The 10414-nt window shown below is 43.2% G+C and overlaps 1 protein-coding gene across 1 annotated transcript in view; it reads left to right on the forward strand.

The window, feature by feature from the left end:
- The window catches only part of LOC311099126 (ATP-dependent 6-phosphofructokinase, platelet type-like), a 36879-nt gene extending 33358 nt beyond the window's left edge, over window positions 1–3521 (forward strand). Inside the window, exons 18-22 of the mRNA XM_084139780.1 lie at window positions 1087–1148; window positions 1553–1664; window positions 1778–1877; window positions 2041–2146; window positions 2438–3521. Coding sequence (XP_083995906.1) covers window positions 1087–1148; window positions 1553–1664; window positions 1778–1877; window positions 2041–2146; window positions 2438–2579 — 522 coding nt within the window. The 3' untranslated portion in view covers window positions 2580–3521. The remainder of the gene's footprint in view (window positions 1–1086; window positions 1149–1552; window positions 1665–1777; window positions 1878–2040; window positions 2147–2437) is intronic.
- Window positions 3522–10414: the final 6893 nt, after the last annotated feature.

Genomic DNA, 10414 nt, shown 5'->3' on the forward strand with positions numbered 1-10414 from the left:
TAGGAAGCAACCAATGACTGAACATATCAAACTTGTCCCGTGTAGCTCAGTTGGTAGAGCATGGCGTTTGCAACGCCAGGGTTGTGGGTTCGTTTCCCACGGGGGACCAGTATGAAAAATGTATGCACTCGCTCTGGATAAGAGCGTCTGCTAAATGAATAAAATCTCAAATCTAACTACACTCTGTTCACTGTCCAGCTGCCAATCACTCTCTCATCCCTCAGCGCAACGGGGCCTCTATTTTAGGAGTGCTCAGGTGACCCAGATACAGTGCATTACAGTACGTAGATAAGGCAGTTATTAATAGGTAGAGAGCATCATTATTCCAGGAGTGTTAAGCTCTGATCAAGACAGATAACATTGTTATAGTTTGAGGAGGTCTACTCAACATCACTAGAGAGAGTTGTTGATGTGCTAGTTTTTATTGTCAGAGAGACACATTGCTGTTTTCAGGTATACAAAAATTGTAGAGCCCCTCAGATTATGGAGAAAATATGCAGTCTCCTTCTAAGATCAGACCAATGACATCAAAATGAAAGTATTATTTAATGCAATTAATGTTATGGATATGCTACATTATGAAACAAGTTGATGTTGATATTTACCCATGTGTTGCAAAGAGCACACACATTATAAACAAAAGATCATGTTGATTTTGTGTAATGAGTGGGCTACAATAATGTTCAATCTGTAGCCTACATTGATTGGAGTGAATGGTGACAGCTCAACTAAATGGACAGAAAATCTGTAAGATGCGAGCCACCTCCTGGTCACCAGAGCATACTGCAGTACTCTGAGACACAGCAGATAAATAATAATAAAAATAATATGCCATTTAGCAGACGCTTTTATCCAAGGCGACTTACAGTCATGCGTGCATATATATATATTTTTGTGTATGGGTGGTCCCGGGGATCGAACCCACTACCTTGGCGTTACAAGCGCCGTGCTCTACCAGCTGAGCTACAGAGGACCACAATTAGCTTCATTCTGCAGCTTTGAAAGTTCATGTAGGTTAGAGACAGAGGAGGAATACTCTAGGATACTTCAGACTTATCACATGTGAGGATTTTCTCACTGCTTCAGTCCAACGTCGAGCACTTGACAGAGAAGATGAAGACGGGGATCCAGAGAGGCTTGGTGCTGAGGTAAGTAAGGCAGAGCTCACATCCTGCATGATAGCCTCTTTACAAATGGACAGTATGTTAACAATAAAGGCATATGTGTACGTAGCCAGCTATGTATGATAGTCTTACTATCTTTATGCCGTACTGTGTAGGCTATTAATACAAATTGTCTAATAAAACTCTTCATTTGTATGTTAAAATATACACTTTTTGGAACTATTAATCACAATTATGGCCTATTTATATTTTGAACAGGCCCTAATTCTTCCTGTACTGTTGATGTTCTCTTGAGGCTCTATCGAGGCCACTCATCATTGCTCTGAATGACTGAACTGAGAGGGAAGAGTCAGCCTGTAGCGCAGCAGCAGGACAAATGGAACCTTGACATTGTGTGTGTGTGCGTGCACGTGTATGTGACGTTACAGGAATGAGAACTCCAACGAGAACTTCACCACAGATTTCATCAACCAACTGTACTCTGAGGAGGGGAAAGGAGTGTTTGACTGCAGGAAGAACGTGCTTGGACATATGCAGCAGGTATGGTTAGTTCATTACACATGCACGCGCACACACAAATTAGCCTACTACAACCCTAACCCATGAACCTGACCTGAGTAAAACAGATAATTTGTTTTTATTTATTTCCAAAGGGAGGCGCTCCTTCTCCATTTGACAGGAACTTTGGAACGAAGATTGCAGCAAAAGCAATTCAGTGGATTTCAAGAAAGCTAAAGGAGTCCTATAAAGACGGTACAGTACATGTACCCAAATGGCACCCAATCCCTTAATTGGTGCACTACTTTTGACAATGGCCCATAGGGCTCTCTAGTCAAAAGTAGTGCACTATATTGGGAATATGGTGTCAATTGGGACATAAATAAATGTGTGTTGACTATATTCCCTCACCATGCAGGGAAAGTGTTTGCTAACACAGAGGACACGGCCTGTTTGCTGGGGATGCGTCGCAGAACCATGGCCTTCCAACCAGTGGTGCATCTGAAAGATGAGACAGACTTTGCGTAAGACAACATTTACAGTACCTTCAGGCACAGCACTTACACACACAGACAGACAGACACCCATTTAGGCTTTCAACCAATGACTGTTCTTCAAATGAGAGAGATAGTAATTTTTCTGTGTAGACCTCCATAGTAGCACATAATGAGAAGATAGTACAATGATCTATTCAATATGACTGACTAATCCTAAATACAACGTCCACCCGTCTTTTTGGTCTCTCATACACAGTATGTGTGTGTCTCTTATCTCTCTTTCTCTCTGTGTGTGTGTGTGTGTGTGTGTGTGTGTAGCCACAGGATCCCTAAGGAACAGTGGTGGTTGAAGCTTCATCCCCTGATGAAGATCCTGGCTAAGTACAAGACCAGCTACGATGTGTCTGACTCTGGCCAGATGGAGCCAGTGACCCGGGTCAGGCCCAAGAAGGCGGACTAGATAGGCTAGTCTGTAGAGAGGGCTGGGCTGCTCTGAGCTGATCCATTCAGTGTAACTTAGCCTTTATCATGGTAACTCTTACCAGCACTTTTCACTCCGTCCCATACACATGTCCCCTCAGAAACTCCACCCATCTACCGAAGTATGCACTTGCGCACTTTTTCTATGGATTTTACAATGGTGGAAACTGCTTCCAGCCAACACTTATGCTTTTAAATTCATGACGGGGAGTGTGCAAGTGCACACTTCTGGAAAAGGGTGGAGAATCAGGATGTAGCTTGATTCTACTCCCATAGGTTCTTCTTCCCTCTCCGTCTTCTTCTAAAGGGAGAGCTGACTGTATCTCCTTTCACCTACTGTAGGTCTATTCCAGTGTGTATTATGTTGTGTTGTTACGCTATACTTGCACTTTGTATCAAACCTGGGCTATGTGTGGCACTTAAAGGGATAGTTCACCCAAATAAAAATATATCACATAGGTTTCCTTACCCTGTAAGCAGTTTGTGGCACTTAAGAGTAGGGGCTGTATTCAATCCGTGTCGCAGAAATTCAGCGTTACAGCGTGATTGAAATGCAATGTTCCCGCGTTAGCTGCAGATGACTGCTCAATAGGAAATTACCTTTACATTTCTAGCGTGCTATCTGTAACGCTTCAGCGATACAGATTGAATAGAGCCCTAGGTCATGTTTGTTCTGCTGCTGTATTATGTTGCTTTGTTGAGGATGATGCGTTTGTGAAACCCATTATTATGAGTCCCCTGTAGCTCAGTTGGTAGAGCATGGCGGTTGCAACGCCAGGGTTGTGGGTTTCCCACGGGGGCCAGTATGAAAATCTATGCACTAACTGTAAGTCGCTCTGGATAAGAGCGTCTGCTAAATGACTAAAATGTAATGTCAAATGTAATTATGCAATATAACCTTGTTTTAATGTGTTGACACTCACTGTGTGTTTTCTCCAATTATTAAATAATATTTGTGATAATTGTGATACCTCAATCACATCACCTTCCTGGGGTCCGGCAAAATTAAGGCAGTTATACAATTTAAAAAACATTACAATAAATTCATTACAGAATTCACAACACACTAAGTGTTTGCCCTCAGGCCCCTACTCCACTACCACATATCCACAACACAAAATCCATGTGTACGTGTGTGTATAGTGCGTATGTTATCATGTGTGTGTATGCATGTGTCTGTGCCTATGTTTGTGTTACTTCACAGTCCCCGCTGTTCCATAAGGTGTATTTTTATTGTTTTTTTTCAATCTGATTGTACTGCTTGCATCAGTTACCTGATGTGGAATAGAGTTCCATGTAGTCATGGCTCTATGTAGTACTGTGCGCCTCCCATAGTCTGTTCTGGACTTGGGGACTGTGAAGAGACCTCTGGTGGCATGTCTTGTGGGGTATGCATGGGTGTCTGAGCTGTGTGTTAATCGTTTAAACAGACAGCTCGGTGCTTTTAACATGTCAATACCTCTCACAAATACAAGTAGTGATGAAGTCAATCTCCCCTCTACTTTGAGCCAGGCGATATTGACATGCATATTATTAATGTTTGCTCTCTGTGTACATCCAAGGTCCAGCCGTGCTGAGCCAATTGCAATTTTCTGAAGTCTCTCTTTGTGGCACCTGACCACACGACTGAACAGTAGTCCAGGTCCGACAAAACTAGAGTCTGTAGGACCTGCCTTGTTGATAGTGCTGTTAAGAAGGTAGAGTAGCGCTTCATTATGGACAGACTTCTCCCCATCTTAGCTACTGTATCAATATGTTTTGACCATGACAGTTTACAATCCAGGGTTACTCCAAGCAGTTTAGTCACCTCAACTTGCTCAATTTCCACATGATCTATTACAAGATTAGTTGAGGTTTAGGGTTTAGTGAATGATATGTCCCAAATACAATACTTTTAGTTTTTGAAATATTTAGGACTAGCTTATTCCTTGCCACCCATTCTGAAACTAACTGCAGCTCTTTGATAAGTGTTGCAGTCATTTCACTTGCTGTAGTAGCTGACGTGTATAGTGTTGAGTCATCCGCATACATAGACACACTGGCTTTACTGGCATGTCGTTAGTAAAGATTGAAGAAAGTAAGGGGCCTAGACAGCTGCCCTGGGGAATTCCTGATTCTACCTGGATTATGTTGGAGAGCCTTCCATTAAAGAACGCCCTCTGTGTTCTGTTAGACAGGTAACTCTTTATCCACAATATAGCAGGGGGTGTAAAGCCATAACACATAGGTTTTTCCTGCAGCAGACTAAACTCAGCAAAAAAAGAAACATCCTCTCACTGTCAACTGCGTTTATTTTCACCAAACATAACGTGTAAATATTTGTATGAACATAACAAGATTCAACAACTGAGACATAAACTGAACAAGTTCCACAGACGTGACTAACAGACATTGAATAATGTGTCCTTGAACAAAGTGGGGGTCAAAATCAAAAGTAACAGTCAGGATCTGGTGTGGCCACCAGCTGTATAAGTACTGCAGTGCATCTCCTCCTCATGGACTGCACTAGATTTGCCAGTTCTTGCTGTGAAATGTTACCCCAGTCTTCCACCAAGGCACCTGCAAGTTCCCTGACATTTCTGGGGGGAATGGCCCTAGCCCTCACCCTCCGATCCAACAGGTCCCAGACGTGCTCAATGGGATTGAGATCCGGGCTCTTCGCTGGCCATGGCAGAACACTGACATTCCTGTCTTGCAGGAAATCACGCACAGAACGAGCAGTATGGCTGGTGGCATTGTCATGCTTGAGGGTCATGTCAGGATGAGCCTGTAGGAAGGGTACCACATGAGGGAGGAGGATGTCTTCCCTGTAACGCACAGCGTTGAGATTGCCTGCAATGACAACAAGCTCAGTCCGATGATGCTGTGACACACCGCCCCAGACCATGACGGACCCTCCACCTCCAAATCGATCCCGCTCCAGAGTACAGGCCTCGGTGTAACACTCATTCCTTTGACGATAAGCGCAAATCCGACCATCACCCCTGGTGAGACAAAACCGCGACTTGTCAGTGAAGAGCACTTTTTGCCAGTCCTGTCTGGTCCAGCGACAGTGGGTTTGTGTCCATAGGCGATGTTGTTGCCGGTGATGTCTGGTGAGGACCTGCCTTACAACAGGCCTACAAGCCCTCAGTCCAGCCTCTCTCAGCCTATTGCGGACAGTCTGGGCACTGATGGAGGGATTGTGCGTTCCTGGTGTAACTCGGGCAGTTGTTGTTTCCATCCTGTACCTGTCCCGCAGGTGTGATGTTCGGATGTACCGATCCTGTGCAGGTATTGTTACACGTGGTCTGCCACTGCGAGGACGATCAGCTGTCCGTCCTGTCTCCCTGTAGCGCTGTCTTAGGCGTCTCACAGTACGGACATTGCAATTTATTTCCCTGGCCACATCTGCAGTCCTCATGCCTCCTTGCAGCATGCCTAAGGCACGTTCACGCAGATGAGCAGGGACCCTGGGCATCTTTCTTTTGGTGTTTTTCAGAGTCAGTAGAAAGGCCTATTTTAGTGTCCTAAGTTTTCATAACTGTGACCTTAATTGCCTACCGTCTGTAAGCTGTTAGTGTCTTAACGACCGTTACACAGGTGCACGTTCATTAATTGTTTATGGTTCATTGAACACGCATGGGAAACAGTGTTTAAACCCTTTACAATGAAGATCTGTGAAGTTATTTGGATTTTTACAAATTATTTATGTCGAGTTTATGATCGATAATGTCAAAAGCTGCACTGATGTCTAACAAAACAGCCCCCACAATCTTTTTATCATAAATTCCTCTCAGCCAATCATCAGTAATTTGTGTAAGTGCTGTGCTTGTTGAATGTCCTTCCCTATAAGCGTGCTGACAGTCTGTTGTCAATTTGTTTACTGTAAAATAGCATTGTACAGTGGGGAAAAAAAGTATTTAGTCAGCCACCAATTGTGCAAGTTCTCCCACTTAAAAAGATGAGAGAGGCCTATAATTTTCATCATAGGTACACGTCAACTATGACAGACAAAATGAGAATATTTTTTCCAGAAAATCACATTTGTAGGATTTTTAATGAATTTATTTGCAAGTTATGGTGGAAAATAAGTATTTGGTCAATAACAAAAGTTTCTCAATACTTTGTTATATACCCTTTGTTGGCAATGACACAGGTCAAACGTTTTCTGTAAGTCTTCACAAGGTTTTCACACACTGTTGCTGGTATTTTGGCCCATTCCTCCATGCAGATCTCCTCTAGAGCAGTGATGTTTTGGGGCTGTCGCTGGGCAACACAGACTTTCAACTCCCTCCAAAGATTTTCTATGAGGTTGAGATCTAGAGACTGGCTAGGCCACTCCAGGACCTTGAAATGCTTCTTACGAAGCCACTCCTTCGTTGCCCGGGCGGTGTGTTTGGGATCATTGTCATGCTGAAAGACCCAGCCACGTTTCATCTTCAATGCCCTTGCTGATGGAAGGAGGTTTTCACTCAAAATCTCACGATACATGGCCCCATTCATTCTTTCCTTTACACGGATCAGTCGTCCTGGTCCCTTTGCAGAAAAACAGCCCCAAAGCATGATGTTTCCACCCCCATGCTTCACAGTAGGTATGGTGTTCTTTGGATGCAACTCAGCATTCTTTGTCCTCCAAACACGACGAGTTGTGTTTTTACCAAAAAGTTCTATTTTGGTTTCATCAGACCATATGACATTCCCCCAATCCTCTTCTGGATCATCCACTCTAGCAAACTTCAGACAGGCCTGGACATGTACTGGCTTAAGCAGGGGGACACGTCTGGCACTGCAGGATTTGAGTCCCTGGCGGCGTAGTGTGTTACTGATGGTAGGCTTTGTTACTTTGGTCCCAGCTCTCTGCAGGTCATTCACTAGGTCCCCCCGTGTGGTTCTGGGATTTTTGTTCACCGTTCTTGTGATCATTTTGACCCCACGGGGTGAGATCTTGCGTGGAGCCCCAGATCGAGGGAGATTATCAGTGGTCTTGTATGTCTTCCATTTCCTAATAATTGCTCCCACAGTTGATTTCTTCAAACCAAGCTGCTTACCTATTGCAGATTCAGTCTTCCCAGCCTGGTGCAGGTCTACAATTGTGTTTCTGGTGTCCTTTGACAGCTCTTTGGTCTTGGCCATAGTGAAGTTTGGAGTGTGACTGTTTGAGGTTGTGGACAGGTGTCTTTTATACTGATAACAAGTTCAAACAGGTGCCATTAATACAGGTAACGAGTGGAGGACAGAGGAGCCTCTTAAAGAAGAAATTACAGGTCTGTGAGAGCCAGAAATCTTGCTTGTTTGTAGGTGACCAAATACTTATTTTCCACCATAATTTGCAAATAAATTCATTAAAAATCCTACAATGTGATTTTCTGGAGAAAAAAATGCTCAATTTGTCTGTCATAGTTGACGTGTACCTATGATGAAAATTACAGGCCTCTCTCATCTTTTTAAGTGGGAGAACTTGCACAATTGGTGGCTGACTAAATACTTTTTTTTCCCCACTGTATCTGGTCAAACACCATTTTTTCCCAAACTTTACTAAGGGTTGGTGAATATTACGTCTTTTATACAGGATTAGTAAATGTTTGATATTGTGAGCTGCATAAGGATTTGGAGAATGAGGACATTCCATGTATTTATTTATGTCACTGGTGGGTGCCAGAAGGTATGCGGGCCAAGATAGCTGGGGGGTCACTGGTGCTAATCTTAGAAGGAGTGCGTGATGGAATATCCTGACTAGGGTGCAACACAATACCATAAACGGTGATTCTATTCTGGTGAGGAGTGACACTCAATAACGGTTGGCAACTGTTGGATAGAATTAGCTTGCAAACAAGTATATAAGCTAAGAGATTTCCTTTGTTCAGTGAGTTCAGATAGCAATGGGCCACCCACGTGCCGTTTGCTATGTGAACCCGGTACCGCAATATGAAATACTTTGAATCAACTCTCCATCTTCTTGCATACTGAATTACTTGATGTCAGAGAAACTCATCATAACAGATGGTAACAGGCTGATTGGTCAGCTATTTGAGCCAGTAAAGGGGGCTTTATTACTTCGTAGGTAGCGGAATGACTTTTGCTTCCCTCCAGGCCTGAGGGCACACACTTTCTAGTAGGCTTAAATTGAAGATATGGCAAATAGGAGTGGCAATATTGTCCGCTATTTTCCTCAGTAATTTTCCATCCAAGTTGTCAGACCTCGTGGCTTGTCATTGTTTCGTTTCACTCCACTTGTAGTGTAACAGAATGTGAGATCAGGCTGATTGAACAATGCTAGTGAGTTCAGGATATATATCATCAATGACACGTTGTTGTATTACAATGGTCATATTTTACATACATATACATAATACATACACTGAACAAAAATACATAATACATACACTGAACAAAAATATCAACGCAACATGCAACAATTTCAAAGATTTGACTGAGTTACAGTTCATACAGTGGCTTGCGAAAGTATTCACCCCCTTGGCATTTTTCCTATTTTGTTGCCTTACAACCTGGAATAAAATTGATTTTTGGGGGGTTTGTATAATTTGATTTACACAACATGCTTACCACTTTGAAGATGCAAAATATTTATTATTGTGAAACAAACAAGAAATAAGAGAAAAAAACAGAACTTGAGCGTGCATAACTATTAGCCCCACCAAAGTCAATACTTTGTAGAGCCACCTTTTGCAGCAATTACAGCTGCAAGTCTCTTGGGGTATGTCTCTATAAGCTTGGCACATCTAGCCACTGGGATTTTTGCTCATTCTTCAAGGCAAAACTGCTCCAGCTCCTTCAAGTTGGATGGGTTCTGCTGGTGTACAGCAATCTTTAAGTCATACCACAGATTCTCAAGACATTTAAATGTTTCCCCTTAAACCACTCAAGTGTTGCTTTAGCAGTATGCTTAGGGTCATTGTCCTGCTGGAAGGTGAACCTCCGTCCCAGTCTCAAATCTCTGGAAGACTGAAACAAGTTTCCCTCAAGAAGTTCCCTGTATTTAGTGCCATCCATCATTCCTTCAATTCTGACCAGTTTCTCAGTCCCTGACGATTGAAAAAATTCCCCACAGCAGGATGGTGTTCTCGGGGTGATGAGAGGTGTTGGATTTGCGCCAGACATAGCGTTTTCCTTGATGGCCAAAAAGCTCAATTTTTGTCTCATCTGACCAGAGTACCTCCTTCCATATGTTTGGGGACTCTCCCACATGCCTTTTTGCGAACACCAAACGTGTTTGCTTATTTTTTTCTTTAAGCAATGGCTTTTTTTCTGGCCACTCTTCCATAAAGCCCAGCTCTGTGGAGTGTACGGCTTAAAGTGGTCCTATGGACAGATACTCCAATCTCTGCTGTGGAGCTTTGAAGCTCCTTCAGAGTTATCTTTGGTCTCTTTGTTGCCTCTCTGATTAATGCCCTCCTTGCCCAGTCCGTGAGTTTTGGTGGGTGGCCCTCTCTTGGCAGGTTTGTTGTGGTGCCATATTCTTTTAGTTTTTTAATAATGGATTTATTGGTGCTCGGTGGGATGTTCAAAGTTTCTGATATTTTTTTATAACCCAACCCTGATCTGTACTTCTCCACAACTTTGTCCATGACCTGTTTGGAGAGCTCCTTGGTCTTCATGCTGCTGATTGCTTGGTGGTGCCCCTTGCTTGCTGGTGTTGCAGACTCTGGGGCCTTTCAGAACAGGTGAATATATACTGAGATCATGTGACAGATCATGTGACACTTAGATTGCACACAGGTGGACTTTATTTAACTAATTATGTTACTTCTGAAGGTAATTGGTTGCACCAGATCTTATTTAGGGGCTTCATAGCAAAGGGGGTGAATACAGCAC

This window comes from Coregonus lavaretus, assembly GCF_964263955.1.
Source record: "Coregonus lavaretus genome assembly, chromosome: 23".
Lineage (NCBI taxonomy): Eukaryota > Metazoa > Chordata > Actinopteri > Salmoniformes > Salmonidae > Coregonus > Coregonus lavaretus.